This window comes from Nesoenas mayeri, assembly GCF_963082525.1.
Source record: "Nesoenas mayeri genome assembly, chromosome: 3".
Classification (NCBI taxonomy): Eukaryota; Metazoa; Chordata; class Aves; order Columbiformes; family Columbidae; genus Nesoenas; species Nesoenas mayeri.
The window spans coordinates 108,992,822-109,015,869 of NC_137544.1; the positions used below are offsets into that span (position 1 = coordinate 108,992,822).

The window sequence follows — 23,048 nt, forward strand, 5'->3', positions numbered from 1 at the left end:
GGACTGTATGGTGCAATAAATGGCTATGAAGTTGGTGAAGGTTTTGGAGGGGAAGCCATATGAGGAACAGCTGAAGTCACTTGGTTTGTTCAGCCTGCAGAAGAGAAGACTAAGAGGAGACCTCATCACTGCCTACAGCTTCCTCACAAGGGGAGGAGGAGGAGCAGGCACTGAACTCTTCTCTTTAGTGACCAATGACAGAACCCAAGGGAATGACAGGAAGATGTGCCAGGGGAGATTTAGACTGGACATTAGGAAAAGGTTCTTCACCCAGAGGGTGGTGGAGCACTGTGGCAGGCTCCTCAGGGAGGTGTCATGGCCCCAAGCCTGACAGTGTTCAAGAAGAGGCTGGACAACACCCTCAGACACGTGGTGTGAACTGTGGGGTTGTCCTATGCAGGGACAGGAGTTGGACTCAATGATCCTTATGAGTCCCTTCCAACTCAGGACATTCTATGATTCTATGAATGTGAGATATGCAATGCATAGGAAACTGATGCAGGAAGCAAGCCTCGTGTATTCTTGGAAACAGCAAAGGCAGGAGGCAATGCGGGTACCGAGGGATGCAATAAGGATGTGAGGGATAAGACATCATGAATGGCAATGGAGGTGAACCTCAGGGGTAGGTGAATGTGTGGAGTGGGACACAAACTGGCAAGTGAAGTGGAGTAAAAATAATGTTGTGATATGGGGAAGGGCCAGGACAGGCAAAGGAGAACAAAGAGGCAACTAGATCTAAGAGATCTTCTCAAGCACCCAGGTGAAGATGAGGGGGTTCTGCTTCCTTGCCACATTGTATGTGAAGCCTACCAACATAAGCTAATTGGGTGGCAGCTGAGCAGCAATATCCCTGCTCACGGATATGATCCCAAAGCTAGATGTCAGCCATTCCTGGAGTGAGCTGCCTTACCTCAAATTCAGTCTGGAGCCTAGCTGTCCAAGCACAGCTTCTTCATCCTGTGCTGGCAAGATGGCAACTGCCAACATCCTTCACAGCTCAGGCTGTGCCTACTGCCTCAATGCACTGGAAGGGAAAATCTGCCCTTAAACTCCCACCCTCAGCTGAGTACCTAGTAACTGAAAAGCAGCTAGAGAAGCTTCCTATATACTCCTCAAAAGCCATTTGGACACAGGATTTGAGAGGTGGGTTGATCTGCCTCTGTTCTTGGGGACTCTTCAAGAATCACCACATGGACTACAGGGAAAGAGCTGAAGGACAGGTCTGGGAGTCAAAATCTGTCACATGAAAGGAAAGCAACAGTCCAGGTTGGAAGCCTCTAGGAACCACCAAGACTTAGCCCAACAAATACAACCTTTGAACCAGTTCGTCCCCTTCAGAGCAACAGAACTGCAGCAGCCTTGACCACCACAATGTCCAGATTGAGACTCACAACCAAGAGAAAGAGTGGAAGAGCAAGAGAAGCTTTTCATTATGAAGAGGTAGCGCAGGGCTGGGATTATATCACCTATATGGCTGTCTGACAGGGCATTTCTATTCTATTTTGTCATCAAAAATGACTTCACACAGTGAAAGAGGAGAAGCAACAAAACTCTTCCACTTACCTGCCCCTCAAAACTGGCAAAAAAGTATGAGAATGGCAGACAAAGTCAGGTTCATATTAGGGACTTCATCAACATGGGTATATCAGCAAGATACTCCTAATGCAAATGTGCTGGCATCTGCAAAATTGCACCTTTGTCATTATAGCCTATTTTCACCCATCCCCCTCCCACCAAAATGTTCTATACTGAAAGTGAATGTGTGCTAGCGTAACTACATTTACCCCAGCCATGCCAGCTTAATCCACATTTTCACAAAAATCACCTCTCTGTAGCTCCTTCCTGTGGAAAGGAGGCCAGGGAGAGAGTGATACATTGGAAATATCTCCCATTCTGCAAAGAAAGTGAAAGGAGCCAAGAGACCAAGATATAAAAATATGGCTTTTGTATGTATATACAACTGATATGCATTTGCTCACTGAAGTAGAACAGGAGATCTCAGCAACAGATACCTGTGCTGATGCTAATGATCTCTGTATCATAAAGGAGTGGCAGATGCTCATTTCAATCCTCATTTTGCATTCTGACAAGAACAAGTGCTATGTACAATGGGAAGTAAAGACAGGAACATCTCTTTCAGGATACAAACCCTGTTCTTGGACCCTTCTGATAAACACAATTTGTCTACAAGTCTGATGTTGAAATTTTATTTCACTAGTATTGATTTACACTGACTTACCCCAGCAGAAGCACTTCAGGAACCTTCCCAAACATAAAAGGAACTAGTGCAACTAATGTTTCAGCCCATAACCCCGTGACAATTTTTCCTGTTGACAGCCATCCATGGGTTGTTTTTTTCCCTGCTGACCCTGGCTTGCCAGTGCTTTTGGTTGTGCAAATGGAGGATGAACCAAAGCAGGAGATGAATCAAAGCTGAAAACAACTTTCCTTCTCCCTGTGCAGGTCCATGCAGCCATATGAACACTGGCACAGGGGAAAGGGCTGGATGGGATGGGGTGGAGGTAGGAGGGCACCTCTTAGAGAACCAACACTTTTGTTCTCCTAACTTAACCACGAAAGCATAGCCTTCAATGGGAAATGACTGATTGCTACTTCCTTTTTTTTTTTTTTTTTTTACAACTGATTTTGGAGATATTTACATTTATATTTGCAGTCATTATAAATGAAACACAATAAATAAATGCAATATAAATGTAATCTACAGAGTTTTTTTAGAATTGCACTGTAACTAGTTTTAATATTTATTTATTACTTTTTCATATATATAAAAAAGATAGCTATTTTCACATTTATTTAATTTTCCAACTGTTCCTCAACAATATGTGGATTCCATAGTAATCATTACAATATTAGAGGAAGATGTTAAAAAAGTCTGCAAATTGAGTATTGTAACATCAGGATTCCAGCCCTTAGCACCAATTAATTTGTTCAGAATTGAATTGTGAAAGCCATATTGACCATGAAATAAAACTTTCCATAAAACCTAGGTGACAGCAACATGTCCAGTTCTTTTGATATACAGCCCAAATTGGATAGTTTAACAGGATTGCTTTAGAAATCAATATCACACCTTACAGAATCTGAACGGCAAAGAATTCAATGTCTTTAATAATGTATTTCAGCTGTTTACCACCCACTTACATCTTTAAAACAAGCATCCTAATTCTAGTTTGACCTTTGTTACTTTATCTTCCAGCAACTAGACCCATATCTTTGCCTGGCAGATTAGAAAATGGTCTTGCTCTCTTCAGGTAACTCTTAACACCAGCCATGTCACTTTCTAGTTTTGTCTTTAATGACAGACTGCATTTCTTCACGCTCATTCTACAAGGCAGGTTTTACAGAATCAAAAAATTTTTGCATCACTTCTCCTTTTTTAGGTTTTGAAAATATTTTTTAAAAAATTTCCATACAAGACTTGGATACGATGCCTGGTAGAGAGCTCACCAGTATAAAAGATCTCCTCTCTGCTCATATCTTAATTTTCCTGCTTATACACATATATATATATTTGTTTTGTTTTGTTTTGTTTTGTTTTGTTTTGTTTTGTTTTTGCTTTAGCAACATAATGAGAACTTACATGCAGGTAATTTTTTCCAGTAACTCCCACTTCATTTTGGGAGACAGCACCTCCCAGGGCACAGTTTCTCCCACTCTGAGCATGTGACCCATATTCTTTGTATTCAAAACATGACCTTGTCCCTGGCTAAATGCAATAATTAGTTTGAATGCAAGCAACTCATCAAATGATCCAGACCTTTATGCAGAGCTGGCCTGCATTATTTTATGAAGTCACCCATTTTCCTGCCACTGCGAACTTTCTCCTTAGTGATTTCTTTTCTCTTCTTGACAACCATTAAAGGCACAGAATAGTGCTGAGCTAAGGGCAGGAGTTCAGGAGTCCTAATGAGAAACATCACCACTTCTGAGAGATAGCAACATATAAACATATTTTGTTTGGTTAGTTGGTTTTCAATTTATTAATAACTTTAACTAGAAGAACGTCTTAGTGAAGTCAATATAAATCAACCATCTTTATCAATCAGACTTTCAAACTTAGAAGAGTTTCAAGTTTACTTGGCAAGAACAGTTTTATATATAGACACAATGAGTAGCATTAGATTACTGCCCTTTAAATTTTATGTATGGAGCAACTTATCAGCTAGTCATTGTTTTTGTCTAAGGGGCAGCTTAGAGTTTGTTGCCTTTTCTCGCTAGTGAAACTAAAAATGGATTTTTAAAAAATAAAACAACAGAAATTTTCATTCCTTAAAATTTATCTGGAAAAGTGAACACCAGTGTTTTGGAGACTACGAACTAAAAGTTATTAAATTTACTGATTTTAAATCTACTTCTTTCACAAACTCCATTTTCTCTGGAATCTGCTGTTCTATTTAAGTCCCTACTGAGCATGGAAAAAATAACATCAGAGCAGAGTCTACTCAAGGAAATAATTCCTTCTCATGTCGCTTTGAGAAAGGCAAAGCCCTGCTCTTTCTGGTGTATGGGAATTGCGGAAGATGGAGCGAGGAGGAGAAATGTAAACACACTCAAGTGACCTGCAGCTGGGGTATAAAGAAAGCACATACATCACGCTAATTGTTTTGGTGATCTTGTGTGTTTGACAAGTAGAAACTCTGTATTAGATAACACAGGCCTGAGAGAAACCCTATGGCACCTTATAATGTCTGAGATTCCTGCTTTGTTTTGAGAAAGAGCCGAGCACAGCAAGAGGCTGCGTCTGCTCTCAGCCTTGAAATATAGGCAAGCGCAGCCGGCCTAGTGATCTTCTAACTGGGCTGAATCACTGCAGCGCCTGCATCCCTGCTTGTCTCACCTCTGCATGGGAGCTTAGGTGCCACTTCGGAGATCCTCCAGTAGAGAGGTAACTAAAATAAAGCTTGCTCTTTGCAATTGTATTCATGGCCTCTGGCTCTTCTTGCGACGTGCCTGTGCACACACTGGTTTCTGTGCTTGACAAGAGAAGAACTGCCAAATAAGACTAGGCTACTGGTAAATTCAATCATATTTCTGGCAATGCCCAGTGGGTTTTTTAAAAAGAAAACTGATCAACAAATTGCAGGTAAAAATTCTGGCTGGGCAGTAAAGTGTGCTGTTCACTCATGTTCTTGCAGCAAATCAAAATAAATTTAAATTCAAGAATGACTGTGGGAAGAGACCAGTCATGCCTACGCTGAATCTTCTCAATGAGGGTGTGTTGCCCTCTCCATCTCCATCCCTCTACCCAGCAGGATGCTCTGTGGCACGACTGTGCCTGAGCACATCTTGCGGCACACAGACCCACCAGGCCAGGTCCTACGAGCTTCGGCCAGCACCACCCACCCTGTCAGGGCTTGCACTGTCTGGGGTTGCTTACAGAAGGGTGAATCCAAGATTAAGGGAGCCTCAGGCAGAGTAGATGTACCTACAGAAGTCAGTATTTGGAAGGAAGACTGTAACTCCACTGGAAATACCATACTTATGCAGTAACACCTCCATGTCACAACTTTCTTCTAACACCCCTACTTATCCCATGCCATTTTCTCATTTGCCTGAGCTTTCTGTATGTTTTCTTGTCTGTATCCTCTGCTTATATGCTTCCTGCAGAATTTTTTATTTTGGACTTGCACTTTCCTAAAGCCCTGAGCACCAGCAATGACCCCTTCTTCTTTAACCTTAACATCCATACTGCCTCTTCTCCCAGAAAACTGGTCCTAAGGCTCATTTCAGTAGAAGATGGTTACTACATTCGCTTAACTACAGGTCTTCATACAGCCTGATGTTTTACACTGCAGCTATACTGAGAAGGGCAATATAGCCCTGCAATCTGGGGAAATAAGGATACTTATAACAATTTACATTAACTTTGATCTCCCTTTTCCTCTGAGACTCAAGTCAGTTTTAGACAGGGGCTCTGTATACTAACTGCTTATTTAGGCCACTTATTTCTCAAGTGAGATCTGTTATCACAGGCATTTCCAAGCAAGGCCAAGATGCAGGGCTCCTCTGCCATTGAAAATCTGCAGGTGCCTAAAATTTCTGGAATTTAGAAACAAAGGAATATACGGCTGGATTGGTAAGAAAATCCTTGCTATCCAGCTCAGGAGTGGAGAGCAGACAAATGGGTCCACTGTCACATAACAGAGGCAAAACCAGAGAGACAGAAATTTGTGGTGACTGTGTGGAAACCAAACTGCAACAAAAAGCAAGGAGATTTCCAAAGCCAAAGCAACAAAGAGATACATGATCATAACTCCATAAGAGGGACAAATCCTGAGGTCCTGCCTCAGGTGAGCTTCCAGTAGGAGTCTGCCTATTTCTACATGGAGTAAAACTGCCTACAGATTTGGCCCAGAGTAAGACACCAACAAAGATGCTTGAACCAATTTGCCCAGTGAAGGTAACGCTTGCTGATACCTCCACAGTCTCTCCACTCCAGTCATAATTTGACAATGTTTGTGGCTTGATTGCACGTGTTCGGCAAGGCAGCCCTGCACTTTCTACCCCAAGGTTGCAGGACATGCAAGCGAGTCTCTGAGAAGAGCCCTGGCATTCAGCTCTTTCATATATATCACATGTTCACCATCTGTGTTCTCATCTTCGGCCATGCTCCTGCCTCTCACCCAGGTTGCTGGGAGGTTTAGAAAACCAGATGTTTTCAGTCTCTGTGGGGTTTGGCTGCCAGGGCTTTGGAAGTAACAGTACCTTAGGCCGGTGTTGTCTGGGATTCAGTATTGCATTAAGTGGTGACACACTGTGGGCAGGTGGGGATCTATTATTGCATTGTGGAGGCTGCTGCTTCCCTGAACAGGCTATGTTTTGTGTGTGAAGCGGGCCCACACCTGCTGGGGCTGGGACCTGGAAATGCGAAGGACGGAAGGCATGAGTCTGTGGTTTCCTGCCGTGAGGGGCATGTGCCTGCGGTGGGGCATGCGCACGGGGCTGCTCTCCGCCGAACGGCTGTGCTGCATGAAAGTGCCACCAACGTGAGGGTAGTGTTCTGTCTCCAGAGTTGAGGAGGAAAAAACGGAGGACGTCAGTCTTCTCAGGGGGCTGTACCTCGGGAGGGAGTGCTGAGAAGGCCTGTCCTCCTCCAACTGAAAAAGACCAAGAAGAGTGGAGGAAAAGGTGTCAGGCAAAGACTTGACTCGCCCCTGGTTTGTGATGCGCATGCTGCAGGCATCTTCGCCAGCAGATGTAAAATGCCTAAGTGGGGCTTACTTACTGCTCTGCATCTGTAAATTCGCAGGGCACGTATGGGCACCACAGGAGTCTGCCATTACAGGAGGCCTGCCCTGCTCTCCTCAGCCACATGCAGACACAAGCGACACCAGCAGTGTCAAGCTCTGCTATGTCAGTCCCCTTCTCTATCTCTTCAGGCTACCTGCCTCACCTCTCTGTTCCTCTGGCATCACTCATCTGGACACATCATTCGGCTACTCACACATCTTGCAAACAGGTAACAGTCAAAGTCTGAACACACCTGGAAACCATGTGTAAGAGAAATGGTGAAACATGTGGTGCTAAAATGATTATGTGTATTTAAAAGTGAAGGATTCTTAGTTGGTTTTTTTTTTTTTCAATAAGTCTTATAAAACTTGCTCCAGAGATTTGGGAAGGTAACTTCGGGAGCTGTTGGTGGACTTTTCTTCTCTGACACTTAAACTGCTGGTCCCCTGATACACTTTTATATTGAGTACTTGCTTCTAGTTTTGATAAGCAGGGGAAAGGCAGCAGCTGTAAAGGCTGGCAGAGTATAATTCTTCTTTCAGCGAGAAATACAAAACACAGAGCCACAGGAGGACATGAGGAGAAGATGCATTCTTAGGTCCCTTTTCTGTTTCTGTGATCATGGGATGGCCAGGAGAACACGGAAAATATACTCACAGAGCACAACTTGTGCAAGGATGAAATTGCAGTCCCTACCTTCCTATATACTGACTAGAAGACAGAGACGTTACAGGAATGACTTCAGATTCTTCACCCTGAAAATGCTAAGTCCTTCCTCTTCTTTCTGCCTCTGCTATGAAACTAGCACTTTCACAGGGGTCAGCAACCTCAGTTTCCAAAAACAGATCATTTTTCCTAGAATTACCTTTTTGCTTTCAAATCCATTCCCTTCCTTGTGCTGCGTGTTTTGGTTTTTTTTTTTTTCAGGCAGTCTCTGTAGGTTTCAAAATGTAACTGAGAAATGTGAAAAGGCAATATTGTATTTTCTTCATCCAAAACAGTTCTCCTTATCTTACTAGAGATGTTGCCTTTGCAAATGATATGAGAAAAAGAACTGAACTTCATCCAGTCTCATCTCTTTCCTGTCACCTTCAATATCTCTGCAGTGCTTTGAGGCAGGTATCTTATCTTCCTAAGTTTGTGGTGGGCATTAAACGTGAAGAGCAATTATTTACAGTCCTAAATGTACTGCATTTCACTGCATAGGTCAGACTCTCAGATAATAATAATGATGTAATACTGTTATACAAAGTATTTGAGAGAGACAAAGAAATTCTAGACAGCGGCTATAATTTGTCATAAAGCAAATAATCTCTCCATAGATGCTGTAGAAATTCAGTCCTGGGTATACTGTTTGGAGGCTGCACAGCTAAGTATACCAGAATTGTTCTTATTACTTTTTGCTCCATGTTTGGGCTCAGCATACTTCATGATTTCCAATGTATCATCTCAACGTGGTGAAGACTTCTCAGATCAAAATTAATCACTCCAGCTACCCAGATGGACCTCCTTCACAGCACAGTACCAAGGGCCTTGCCCAGGCCACGAAGGGGCAAATCGCAATGCCCCATCAGCAAGCGCACTTAGGTATTGCTGCCTCTTGGCTGAAGCTCAGGTTACAGACATGCTTAAATTGCACAGTCAACGCTGGAGGTGCTGTGCCCTTTTATCCCTCTGCCCTTGGCAGAAATCAGGCTGGACCACCTTCCATCAGGCCATTTGGACAGGAGCAGCATGGGAAGTCCTGGAAAAATGTGATGTTGATAGGCCTCCATAGATGTAAAAGATTTAAAATGTAATTAGGAATTTCTACTGAGCTTGAAGTTCCAATTGTTATGACCTGTATATATATAAGGACCATACATAAGAATTACTTCTCTTACAGTATCACTTTTTGTTGATCCTTTATTCCTAACACATGGATGGACAAGGACCCTGAATCTAAAAAGCTTAAGGGACAGAGGACAACTCTACACAGATCCTTCTCCATCAGCTGGCAAGCTCTTCTCACATGGATGGAAGCTGGAAGAGCTGCATATCAAAGAATCACATAATCTACAACAGGCACCAAATGCAGCTCAACAGGAAAGACACTGAGTGAGGGGCAATGAGAGTCTGTCTCCTTCTGCAAATGCCCATTTCTCACCACTGAGAAATGGTACCTCAGGTCTCCTCAGAGCAGCCCATGGACAATGGGACACCAAGACACACAGCACCTTTTCATATAGCATTTTTCCTGTTGCCTTCTTCCCCAGCCTGCCTCTTCTGCCCATGGTTATGAACCTGAGAGCCTGCTGTGTTTTGGTTCTATCCATTGCTTGATTATTTAGACACAATATATATTAATATACTATGATATATATATTTCTATACTATAAACACGTATAAATAATATTTATATACCCAGCTTTTCTTCTTTCTGCCTTGGAGCCAGTGAATTTGTAGTTTCTGTCCTTTCCTCCTGCTGTCTTTCAGCAGGGATTTCCCTTATCACTGCTCCAGTGTCTGGGGACACAGAGGCCACCAGGCCCAAAATATAACCCAGAGAAAGCCCTGCTCAGCTTTCAGTCATCAGTGCAAATCAGAGTTCAGCCAGGTAAGAGACCTGGGCCAACCCAGGGCTCTACAACACATGAGAGAGAGGCTCTACAGATCACCCAAAATGCTTGAGCCCTGTCCTTGTTGTGAGGCAGCCCTCTCCTGTGTCTACGTGTCTTTTTCCAAGGAATAATCATCGCCAACTCAAACCAACAGAGGAAGAGAACAGCATCAACACTGTTGTCAATGAAGTGGACATCCCCTAACCAGCCGTGCTGCTCCCAAGGGTATTGGGCAACATCACAACTATAGCATCCCTCAGATGAGGCAATGATGAAGGTCAGGAGCGTGGGGGCACCCATGGGCTCAGCACCTGAACTGAGAATATTTTCTTGGCTCAGTGAGGGTCTCAGCACAGATTTTTATGGAAGAAAAACAGTGATTAGAGGTCAAGTTGGACTCCCAGGTGGAACACTGGAACAGGCTCCCCAGGGAGGTAGTCACGGCTCCAAACCTGACACTATTCAAGAAGTGATTGGACAATGCCCTTCGACATGTGGTGTCAATTTTGGGGTTGTCCAATGGAGGGACGGGACCTGGATGTGACGATCCTTGTGGGTCCCTTCCAACTCAGGACATTCTATGTTTCTGTGATTCTATGATCTGTCCCAGGCAGCCTGTGCAATGTGCCTCTGACTGCCTCCTGCCTTACCCATGGCATTACCAACACAGGTCTTCATGCTGAGCATCCTTGCTTGATCTCTCAGCAGAGAAGTCAATGGCGGGGAATGGCTGGGAAGGGCTCATAAGCTCCTCAGCTCCTGCCCTCTCAGGGTCAAGACACGCACAACTTCAAATAACTCTATTTGTGGCACTCTCCTGGCTGTGGAAGGCTGCCTGTGGGATAAAAGAGGCCTAATGTGGGGAAATGTTGAGAGGCTTGGGACTGTTTAGTTTGGAGAAGGCTCATGGGGGTTCTCACCAACGTTTATAAATACCTGATGGGAAAAAGAATATGGACCCAGACTCTTCTTAGTCGTGCCCAGTGAAAGGACAAGAAGAAATAGGCAGAAATTGAAATACAGGAAATTTCATTTAAACATAAGAAAAAGGTTTTTTACCATCAGTGTGATTAAACACTGCAACACGTTGCCCAGAGAGGTTGCGGAGTCTCCATCCTCAGAGAGATTCTGATTGTACGCCCTCCTGAGCAATCCTGAGTGGGACTAGATGATCTCCAGAGGTCCCTTCCAACCTCAGCCATGCTGTGATTCTATGATAATCCAGAGGTGACTGTCTTTTTGCCAGCAACAAGTAATGGGTTATATATTGGAGCCAGAGAATGGAGGAACAGAACAAAGCATGAGAGCAGGGATTACCCATTTGCTCTCGGTTTGTACTTTGCTGATACCAATGGATGATCACCAGTTTCTGGGAGACCAGAATGAGGTCCCAAATCAGTACAACAGGGCCTAGGACCTTAATCATGGTAGGTCTGCATTTAGTGATAATTTTAAAGGCTCAGTTCATATCCAAAGATAAGGAAGATTTACTCATACACACACTATCTGTTCACAATTTCAATCAAACCCAGAGGAAGCCCAAGCCTGAGCTATAGGAAACATCTCTCATTGCTAGTGAGGCGTTCAGTATTTTCATTAGTTAATTCCTTGGTCAAATCATTAGCATCCCAAACAACTGTCCCTCCAACTCTGCCGCACCTAAGGAGAACAGGCTGATGCTTTCCTTCAGGCACCAAGTAATTCTTTCTTTCGGAGTTGGCAGTTGGCTCTGTGACAGCAAATGGAAAAAGAGGAATGACACTGCAAAGCTGTGTATATAGAAGCAACTGAAGGATCCAGAATTCAAAGGATGCACAACTGAATCCTGGCCAGCCAAAGAAGTCCAGTGTTGGTCTATATGTACAAAGTTAGGTCCAGGAGTAACCAGAGAGTATTTCAGAATACAGGAGCAAAAAAATGTTCAGTCAGCTGGAGAGCCAAGGCTGTCTAATATATTAGCAGTAATCATCCACAATCCCATTAATTTACCTTTTTTGCCTGCTTTTTAAGTATCACCGTGCAGGGATAAGCAGCCTTCATACTGTGTCATACCCAACTCGCCCAGTCATTTCTTATAGCTGTATTAGGTGCGGTGGCCAAGAAGGCATCTCCAGCCTTCTTTAGCTATGCTAAATACATCAGTGAAGTGTTCCTGCTGGTTCCTACGGCTGGTTCTTACCAGCTGGCTCTTGCTGTGTTCATCACAACTTGCAGATCTTGCACTGACCAGCCTAATAAGTGTTCAGACAGAGCAAAATCAGACACAGACCCTTTCAATTATGCTGATCTTGCCTGTGCAAGCTCCAGATATCTGTGTCATCCAACATCTTGGCTTCTTACAAGCAAACACCTCCACCTAGGAACCTTGCAACTGGATGCAGTCTTCCTGAGAAGCATGTACTACTATTATTCCATGCTCAGCAGGACAGTCCCACTAGAGCCTGCTATCAGTATTTCTGTCCTTCCTGTAAGTACTGTAGCCTCATACACCTCAGCAAGGAACACTTTGGTTTGATTCTTTTCATACAGTTTATTGCATCAGTCATGTTTTGCTGCCCAAATTAACAGCACTTTTTTCTTGTACCTCTCCAGGATCCAGAGAAGAGAAGAATCTGGTCAAGGCCTGAACAGAAGGATGCTCTTTTAACATGCTCCAGTCCAGTGAACACTCCTTTAGAGAATAAGCTCAAGAGGGAGTAGGACATGGAATTAACAGCTTCCAGAGAGGAACAAGCAGGCTGCCCAAACGCCTGCCACAGGAGGATGTCACTGTGTACATGACCCAAGACTTGCCTGCTCTTATGGATCCCACATTCATTAACCTACAAATACAAAAAGCCCTTGGGAGAACAATTTTATTGTCTCTTGAAGTAAACATTCTGGGACAGCCTTCTTCTGAACGTCTGAGAAACGAAGATTAGACATGACAGAGGAACTCGGAGCCCAACAGTATATAAAGTTTTTCCAGGTCATCTAATAGATTGCCTCCCACTAAAGCCTGAAGTTCTTTGTATCTTCAGAGGACCACAGAAAAAAAGCAAAACCAAAAGAAAAAAGCCCTCTACAACTATCTGGAACAAACAGAGTAGGTAAAGAACATTTCTGTGAGTTCTGCTAACAACAATGTCAATCACAGAAGTAAGGTTGATGTGATGTGTGTGCTGGTTCCTCTGAGCTTTTTATTAGGTATTTAGAAAAAAGTTTAATCTCAGGGAGTTATTTCATGATTTGCATTGCTGTGCCCAATGCTGATGTGTGATTAGAATAGAGGGCAGACACTGCTGTTGCTGCTGAGAAACTATGTGGAGAAGATTGGCTGGCAACACTTGCATACAGCTAAGTGGTTATTAACAAAACACTGTGGTAGAGCAATAAGAGAACTGATTTAAGATACCTACAACCACAGCTGTGCTCTCCTCTTGTCACTGTGCCAAATCAGCTGAAAGATCTTGATAAGAGTGTGTCCTTTGTAGGGGATGTTACTAGCTATAGGGAGCACTTCTAAGTTGTTCACAACATTTAGAAGCACTGTTAGAAGCAGTTTCACAAAAGCATCCATGCTTGAGTCACAGACTTCTCCAGTACAGCTGAGGTTTTCTAAGATGATGCTATGCTAGTCAACAAAATACAGACCCAGGGATCTTACCTGTCTCTGAGGACCAGTAGGTTCAGATTCTCGTCTCCTTTGTCGGAAAGCTGGTGCTGAATGTAGGGGAGAGTGGGCTGGACTTCCCATCTGCTGTTCATGTTTACTGTCAGATACTGTTTGAGAAGGTCCTTCATGTCTGTGGGAACTGTCCTCCTCAGTCACAGGCTGCATACCCCGACCTCGTCCATCATGCGTCTTTGGCCTGACTGCAGCATCTCCTCCTAAGCGCTTTCTCTCCTCACCGTCTTCAATAGGTCTCAGTTCCTCAGGCTCCTCATCTGTGGTTCCAGAGGTGCTCGGCTCAGCACCTGGGTGAAAGTCCTTCAGCTCTGTCACCTTATCAATGATAACCCATTCCTTTCTATCAAAGTCCTCCTCCTCTGCAAGTGGTACTGAGTGGAAGGCATTGCTGAAGGCTTCATGTTCCACCGAAGCAGACACATCCATCCTACCACTTGCCTGCCGATCAGCCTGGCCAGTATCAATGGACAGCATCTGGGCTGGCTGGGAGGAGCATACAAGCCGTGATGGAGAGCCAGGTAAATCCATTCGAGATCTAAAGACAGAACATGAAACCATTAGGCTTGAGCAAAAATATTTCTTTAGAATCTATGTGGCAAAAAAGATGTTCCCCCTAAAGTGCTTCAGTATGAGAGCCAATGCAGCACCTCTCTTCCTTGTAGATGACAGGATGATAACCAGTTTCCCCCAACAACACCAATATACTCTTAAGCCTTTGGTAAATACTATTGGTTTGTGAAAAAGAAAACACTCCCTAAATCCTTAATCTACTGTCTGACTTAACAGTGTCTCTGCTTGGCTCTTACAACCTCTTCAGCTGCACTGTGCTACCACTTGAGTGACCATTGAAGCCTCTAAGGTGGCCACAGGAGTTCTTCAAAGACAGAAGAAATCTTCGATCCTATTGTGCACAGATGACCCCAAAATACTTTGGAGGAGCAGGAAGAAAATATAGTTAGTACCCTTTTACAATGGGTAGCATAAAGTTCAGCGACTCACAGTCTAAATAGCAGCAGCTTCTCCAGCCATGCAGAAATACCCTCCAAAGAGACCCTGGAAGCTCCCTGTGCCCCAATGGCCCTGGCAGCATCTTAGCAAGAAAAAACAGTGGCATTTCTAGCACTCTACTCCACAGTGGTATAATCCATGCTTCTCATTTGGCCTGCACCTGCTGCTAACTTTGCTTCTCTGTCCACCACAGCCGTTAGCAGCTTGCTGTACAAAAGCAGAGCATCTGCTGGTCAGAAAAAGACAGCTGCAGTGCATTTTACAAAAGGATTTCAACAAAGACCAAACAGCCTTGCAGACTCTTCTGGGAAAAGCCTTCCATGTGTGAGAAAGCATGAGGGGAAACAGAGAAGTGACTGACCATTTGGTGAAGGCTGCTAAGCAAAACTCGGTATCATCAACACAGAGGAAGGTCAGAGCTGAGATGGAAATAACGGCGCTTGCAATGTCAAATTTCTGACTAAGAAAGGGGAATTAGAGAAGGAGGTGAACCAAAGATTGATATAGAGAAAATTGCGAGCAAAACCAAAGTTCTCAGCAAAAGCCATCTTGATGGATCTGAAAGAAGCAAGGTTGTATTTGTTAGTTCTTGAAAATATATTATTGTGAATAGGAAACACTAAGTATACAAAGTAAGAATACACTGTGCGTGATAAGAACTGGATTTTAAAAGCTATTGCTAAAAAAAGTAAGGGAAACTCTGGACTTAGGCAATGTTTTCATGCATTCCCCAGGAGAGGAGAGACTCCTGGAGTGGAAGAATTTACTCCAGAAAGCCAGAAGAATTTCCCAGTGCTGCGATTCAGGTCTGTGTCATGAAAAGTCAAAAATGGAATAATGAGTAGACTGTGTGACAGAGTGGGATTGTATTTGCAACATACTTGGTGCAGGCTACTTGCAAGATGAAAAAATATCTTGATTTTTAAAACAGAAGCTGAGGTAAGAAGGCAGGAGAAAAGGATGTATTTTGGGTAAAACACATTTTCTATATTAAGTTAGCATGATGCTGAGTAGATAAGGAAGAGCTAGAGAAATAAAGGAAGGAGTTGAAAGCATTCAGTGAATATACAGGACTAGTGTTGCTGACTGTTATAAATGACTTCTTTCCCTTCCTGTTTTAAAGTGCCTTTCTTCTGACCAAGGAAAAGAAGAGGTACCAAGACACAAGAATTATTATTCAAGCTCTAAATTATTAATAGCAACACAAACAATCCTTCCTGAATTACAGAGAAGAATCACAGCTTCCTCCAGCCACCCAGAATAAAACAGTACCTAACACACAGGGTAGCGCTGGGGGCTCATCCACTCTCTAGTTCTTTTGATCCTTCTCCATTTCTAGCTATGGCCTCCTTGTGACTGTTCTTCTTGGCTGAAGTCTGTCAGATTTTCTCTGAGAAGAAGGTCTGTCTCCCCCCTGCCTCTTTTAGAGGGGGCATTTCACCAGTATGCCCTGCAACCACAGTCCATGCCTTGACTTCCAGTGAAAAGAGGAAGACTGATTAACAAAGGACATGAAAGGAGTTAACCAGCACCAAAGGCTTGTGTCTTGTAACACGTTCTCCAGGATACAATGCTTTAGAAAGCTTCTTATTATTATTATTATTATTATTATTATTATTATTATTGGGGTTTTGTTGATTTTTTTGCCATGCATCTGAAAGTATCAAGTGCAATACTATATGCTGAAAAATTAACATTATTCTTGCTGTTGATGAAAAATAATGAAATAATGAAACCCAGCAGATCAAGATCTGCCAGCTAGCTCTCAGAATACATGGATCCTTGTCTGTATCCTAAAAAGATCCATTGTTCCCTCCCACCTCAGGCCAGCCAAAAGTTTTGTGACTATTTACATTATCTCTGATCTGACCCTTTGCCTTCCCTCTAACAAATGTCCCTTCTTCTATCTGTGGAGTTCTTCCCATCCCGAGACAGAGTAAGAATCATTCCCACTAACTCTCCTTATTAGCAGACATGAGTCTCATCAGAAAGATCATAAAGCCCATGAGCACCTCCAACCAGAAATGAACGTCCAGTGCCTGCTGATCTACTGATTAGATTGGTCTCCACAGTCCTCAAGACGGTGGGTAAAAGCAGTAGGAGGCTACAGAGGGTGAGCAAACCTTCTTTCGTGTAGATCTGCTTTGCCATCAGCAGTGGAGAGGCGTTCTGATTCAGGGCTGTTCACACGGCGGTATCTTAGGGAGCGCACTTGTGCAGTTGGGGACTCTGGAGGCACTCGGACAGGGGAACTGGGGCAGACACCATTTCTCTGCTCCTCTTCCACCATACACTGAGTCTGTAGGAGGTAAACACAGAGAACTTCAAAATCTGACCAGAGACATGGATTTCCCATTCTTCACTGCTGCTCTATGCTTTCTTCCAGGATATAATTTCAGCTGCATTTTCACAATCTACGCAAGCAATGTCTGAAGGAATGCAAGGGCCTGTATGTCCTGGCAATTATCTAATATTAAAACAAGGTATGGATTTTAAATGAATCAAAATATTTAAACATCTTTACAAAGCAGCCTTTGCATTTCAGTTACCAAAAAGAGTTATCATGGGCTAATCTGCTACATATACAAACCCCAACTGCTTATCCAAGATGTCTAAGAGCCCCTGTTTGAAATTTTATTTTATTTTTTTAAAATCTTGGACCTCAAAACAAAGTCCTCCAGGATATATACTACATGCGCATAAAAGCAAGACTGTGACCCTTTAGTTACTCACATTCAGTTTTGAGCAAGAAATTCCCTTCCAATGGCAGCAGCACAACTCTCCTTTCCATCAGAGGTGAAAGGAGACATCATGACATGGGGCTGAGAAGCAGAAACACAATCCTATCATATTAAACTGTCACAACAGTAAAATCCTTTTCAAATTAAAGAAGGTGCTACCACTGCTATATCATGTCCACTTTCTGGAGAGGTGTTACCTGTTCCTTGGTTTGACCAACAGTCAACTCTGGCAATTCTTTTAATCAATCATAGTGCCACTGCAAGAGTTGTGCACCTAATTCTAGGATTCTGGGTCACAAACAGGAGGAAAAAGGTGTCTCAACTGTAAGCTGCAAATAGGCATTTTAGTGTAGTTTGGTGGAAGGTAGTAGGAAATGGCAGGTTTTACTGGCTGCCTGTTCATGCCGATAAACAGAACGGAAATACATATTCATGCTTAAAAGCTGGAAGGAGTGCACAGCTGTGCTGTTTCTTGTCAAGGTTCCGCGTGTTGCGCAGTCCTGCATTTCTCATGCGGACAGATGCAAGGGAGCTCTGCTAGGAAAGGAACAAAGACAGTCGCAGGCAGTACTGAATGCTGCTCCGTGGTACCTCTCCTTCTCCTATGGCAAATGCTTCACAGTCGCCCGAGGAAAGAGGCTTAGCAAGATTATCCCTGATCTATAGCTGAGGGCAAACACTTGTGTGCTTGTGGGAGATCATCTGTCTTTCCTGTAAGTGTTGGAGAGTTTCGCTCAGGTCTAGTGTGCTCAAGCTCGATAATCAAGGCCTAGGATACCTGCAGAGCAGTCCCTGCTTGTGTGGAGACAGTGTGCCTGAAAGTCTGTGTTCTTTAGCGCCTGCTGTATCTATCCGTCGCTCCATACGCGTGTGAGTCCATGTCTTTCTCTCCAAAAGCATGTGGGCGGATTTCATCGCACATGCGCATCTTACGCTAGTGTTGAGCTCAGCTGAGTGTGTCTCTTGACGCTTGGTGTGCGTTGGCTGTGCCTGTGTGTAACACAGCACAGTCATGAGTGCGCAAGAGAACAGAGAAAAGGAAAGGAAAATCGCCTAGGTAGAAGCAACGAAGCAAAACCGATTCAGGATTGACGTTTGCTCGACAGAGACGGATTCCCCGCACTGACATTTCACAGTTACACCAGAAGAAAGCTGAGCGGTACATCGACCGGAGAAATGTTTCCGCGGAGGTGATGTAGCGAATGAACGGCAGTGTGCGCAGCAGTCAGGACTGTGCCTGAAAAGGGCCCAAACCAGCAGAGCCTGTGTTCAAAAGCTGGTGGCGATGTGACTGCATTGAGGCACGTTCCCGTGTCTGCGAGTGTGTAGACAGCTGTTTCATGTTCACACAGAGGCTCATGGTCTGCTTTTTCTTCTGTGCGTGCACACGCGATAACGTTGTCTCTTCCGAACACTGGTACCTCTGTGCATGCAGAACGACGTGGTCAAATGCGTCTGCCTATGTTTTGGTAAACAATGGAGTGTACGTGTTCAGACAGCGGCATCTCCGCAGACGTCTCCACAGACCCAGTTCTGAAAGCCCCGCACCCTTGGACTGAACGTAGAAACAAGCAATTGCATCGGTGTGCGCAATCACATATTCAAGATGGACGTCTTCAATCTCACAGAAGCACGAACGTATTTGCGTTCAAGCATGTATCCGAAACAATGTGTGATCAGATGAGCTGCTAGTATTTGCTCTGTTCGGCGTGCTTCGTTGTAGCTCTCTTGACGGTCGCAGGCTTATCGGCTTGCTTTGCACAACTATGTATAGGGATAGCATGGGAAAGCTTGCCTTTTGCCTACTTCAGCGCTGGAACCTAGTTGCTACGCCTTCCGTTTGTCCACGTGCACACACACGATTCCTCACCGAGAACCACGCAGAAACCTTTCCACAATCACCCAGCTGTGTGCACACATCGCCACGTGCACGCACACGCAGCTAGAGAAAAGCACCTCCCTTTTCACACACCAATGCGTAAAGCAAACGCCTGGCCACACCCATGCACACTTCCGCAAGAGCGCCCACTCCCGTCTCTTGACAGAAAGACGTATGTGAAACGTAGTGACACGCTTGAGGGTATACACGTTTGTTGATGTGTAGCGTACAGCACAGACGCATACGTGGCTGCGTATGGAGCAAGGGAGCTCTGCTAGGAAAGAATCAGCAACAGACATAGGCAGAACTGAACGCTGAGTCATGGTACTTCTCATTCACGGCAAATGCTTCACAGTCACCTGAGGAAAGACACTTAGCAATCAGCCTACAGGAGAAATGAAACAGAACATGTCATAACAAGAAAGTGCAGCAGAGCATCTCTTCACAAGCTTGTCCCTGATCTATAGCTGAAGGCAAACACTTGTGTGCTTGTGTGAGAGGCAGTGTCTTTCCTGTCACCGTCTGATAGTTTTGCACAGTCACAGGTGCTGGCACGACTGTCAATGTCTAGGATACCTGCAGACTTGACCCAGTGCTTGTGGAGACAGTGTCCCTGAAAGTCTCTGTGTGCCTTAGCGCCTGCTGAATCCATCCGTTTCTTCACCCGCATGTGAGTCCGTCTTTCTCTCCACATGCATGAGTGTTTATTTCGTCTCCTGTGTGCATCTGCACTGGTGTTGTGCTCAAGTGAGTGTGTCTGCTGACACTTTGTATGTGTTGGTTGTGCCTGTGTGCAACAGAACTATCATGACACCTCAAGTGAACAGAGAAAATGGGAATCATCTAGGTAGAGGAGACAAAAGCAAAACAAGGCAGGATTGAAATGTGTTTATGTAGACGGTTTCCCTGCGCTGACTTTTCACAGTTATACCAGAAAAATATCCGAGAGGTAGCCCTACCCGAGAAACGTTTCCAAAGAGGTCATTTAGTGAAAGAACAGCAGAGCCTGCGTGATATGGCTGCACGTGTAGCCATTCGTGTATCAAACGTCTGCATAGAAATTTGTCAGTCTGCACAGACATAGACGTGCTTGTACGTTTATACACGACGGTAGTGGTGCATAATTTTGAACGGGGTCCCGTGTTTGTACACGCTTGTGAGACGGTCCGATGGGGTGTACAGACTCGTGCGCTTAGTTGGAGTCTTATTTATACAAGAGCTGTAGCATGTGCACAACTGTGAGTGTTTGGGGAAGAGTTTCTGCATATATGGAGCTGACCTCTCCCCTGCTTGCGTGTGGACACAGAAGCGATAGGAATGGAAGCTTGTTAGAGTGAGATAAGGACTAAGCAAAACAAGTCGATTCAATGTGAATCACGCTAAGCCATTTATTACAGAAACAAGTCTCCTTATATATGTAACTATATTCTAATCACGCGTCCACGCTCCAAGCATGGAGTCACTAAATGAGTATCATGGGCTGTCCGTGCGTTGGAGTCTCACTGAGGATACGTCCAATGATTCATGCCACACCAGGACCCCAGTGATTGAGGAACGCCCCTCTTTCTCACAGCGGACTCTGTTCTCGAAGCGGCCTTGAGATACCTTTGAGCCTGACTAATTCAGCAACAGATCTTTGTCTATCAAAACCCCTCCACACTTCCCCCTTTCTTTTCCTGAATTAGTCAGGCCCCCTAAACTGCACGGTGCATCATTTTTGAAATATATTGCAACATAAAACACGTGATTAACAACATAATTACAATTACATATAACGCAGTTAAACCTTACTTAATAAGATCAAACAACTACCTACCTATTCTTAAAACCTTAATTCTATCATTACAACCTTATTATCACACTATTTTAATAGATTCAAAATAACCAGACAAGTTAATACTATATATTCTCTTAAATTCCTAAAAGATTTATAACTGTGCAGTTTATAGGGTAACATACTTAATACCATCAGTATATACTAATAATTGAATTAATATCTTAAAAGTTATCTCAACCTATTTAGAAGATCAATAGCTTAACCTTAATATCCCTTCTAAAACTTTATCAGTTGCTAAATTTAGATTACTATGGTAGAAATATCTCATAATTTTACCTTATCTATGCATTAACTATCTAATCATAATATCACCCTTTTGGATCTCCTGCTGATTGTTCAAATTGCCATTTTCCACAGAAGGTACACCCACCTGCTTGCTAATAGGCTTCTAGACCACCAGGTCTGCGAGCATCTGTAACACTGAATTAGGATCCATGGTTTACATCTGAAACAGTCCTCACAACTTATCTCCCTCCTGTCCATCTGCATCCATTGAATCTTTGTTGAATCCACTTCAATCCTTGGCCTGTAATGACACAAACATAACCTTTTCCCCAGGTTATCAACTGATGAGGCCTTTTCCAATGACTAGTGATTTGACCATAACTAATGTAGGTTCTTTCTGATTTAGCATGGCTTTGGGTCATACTTGCAAAGTATTTCATCACATACAATGCTTTTGACAACTGTTTTTGTGGTGTTTCCCCTACTTCCCCCCTTTTTTAAAAAAACAAACAAACAAATAAACAAAAAAAACTTCAGAACCAGATACGTGCGTTGGACCTTGACTACGTAATAAAAATCACAAATCAAATTTAGAGGTTCCTCCTTAAAAAGCTCTAAGTAATTTAAAGCTGTGCCAAGTTCTGCTAATTGGGTTGAACCTTCAAAAATTTTTACAGAATGATGCCAGTTGTTATCTTCACACCAACCCACTACAGCTTTATGAGACTTCCCAGAACCATCAACAAAAACTTTGCAAGTATGTAGGATCAGACCAAATACAAGTATGGCCTATGACCTGATGTTAAAGACTTGCAGGTTCTGCAGCAATTTACATTTAGGCATGCCAAAAGCTGTGCTGTTAAGAAAACCAGCTAGTGCAATTTATAAAAGACATAGATTACAAATAAAAAAAAAAATCAGAATTAAATTTCACAAATGGTACATATATGACAAAAGGATCATGGCCTATTAAGGCTTAAATTCATTCCCTGCATTTTCTTGATCAGAGTGACAATTGGTATATAACAGCCGGTATATCAGTTTGCTAGCAATCTCATCATACTGTCCCACAATGGCCACAGGTTGTTTCTATGTTGCAGCTATAAATAGACAAATCTGCAAGTCCAATCGAATGCAGTCAGCCTGTAAGGTTGTCATAAATGTATTCCTCAAAGTTTCCAACTCCATTTTGGCTGTCATATTTATTGGATACTGTCTTCCCTTACCGGATCGAAGTCCTGTTTCAGATCTATCAGTGTAGTGTTTGCTTTATCAAAACATTGGCTGTTAATACTAGTGGAAATACAGCATTTGAAATTTCCTTGGAGATTTCTCACTTGCAGCAAGCAGATCTGCAGCATCCCAGCAGCTTCTTGTAGGCCATGCAACTAAACAGAATTCTCAGAAAACGTTATTTGAGCTTACAATTTACTTAACAAATCCTAACCTAAGAGAGGTATAGGACTTTCTGGCAAATATAAGAATTGATGTATTAAAACTTTGTTCCAACTTTGACACTCCATTGGTCTCAAAAAATGGCCTTTCTTTCGTTCTCTCCCATGACCTCAAAAACTAGCATGGTGAATTTACTAAGAAGTCTCTTACAACTAATTACCACAGAATAAGTCTATCAACAAATTTTTGGTTTAATTTTCCAGTTTCATTAGAACTATGGGTCTGCTAAGGATGTCTTTAAGCTTCACTCTCTGACTGCTCCATTCAGTATTACATCACTGCAGTTGTGGGGAGAGAGGACCCCCCCTTTCACTGCTTTAAAAGCGGGCAGCCAGGTTTTTCCTTTTTTTTTTTTTTTTTTTTTTTGTGGTTTTGTTTGTTT

General features: G+C 43.4%; 1 protein-coding gene across 1 annotated transcript in view; it reads right to left on the reverse strand.

Moving 5' to 3' along the window:
• Positions 1-17,673, reverse strand: part of LOC308038701 (tau-tubulin kinase 1-like) — a gene marked incomplete at both ends in the record, with an annotated part of 32,044 nt that extends 14,371 nt beyond the window's left edge. The window contains 3 exon segments of the mRNA XM_080341476.1: positions 13,498-14,056; positions 16,653-16,828; positions 17,659-17,673. Coding sequence (XP_080197602.1) covers positions 13,498-14,056; positions 16,653-16,828; positions 17,659-17,673 — 750 coding nt within the window.
• Positions 17,674-23,048: the final 5,375 nt, after the last annotated feature.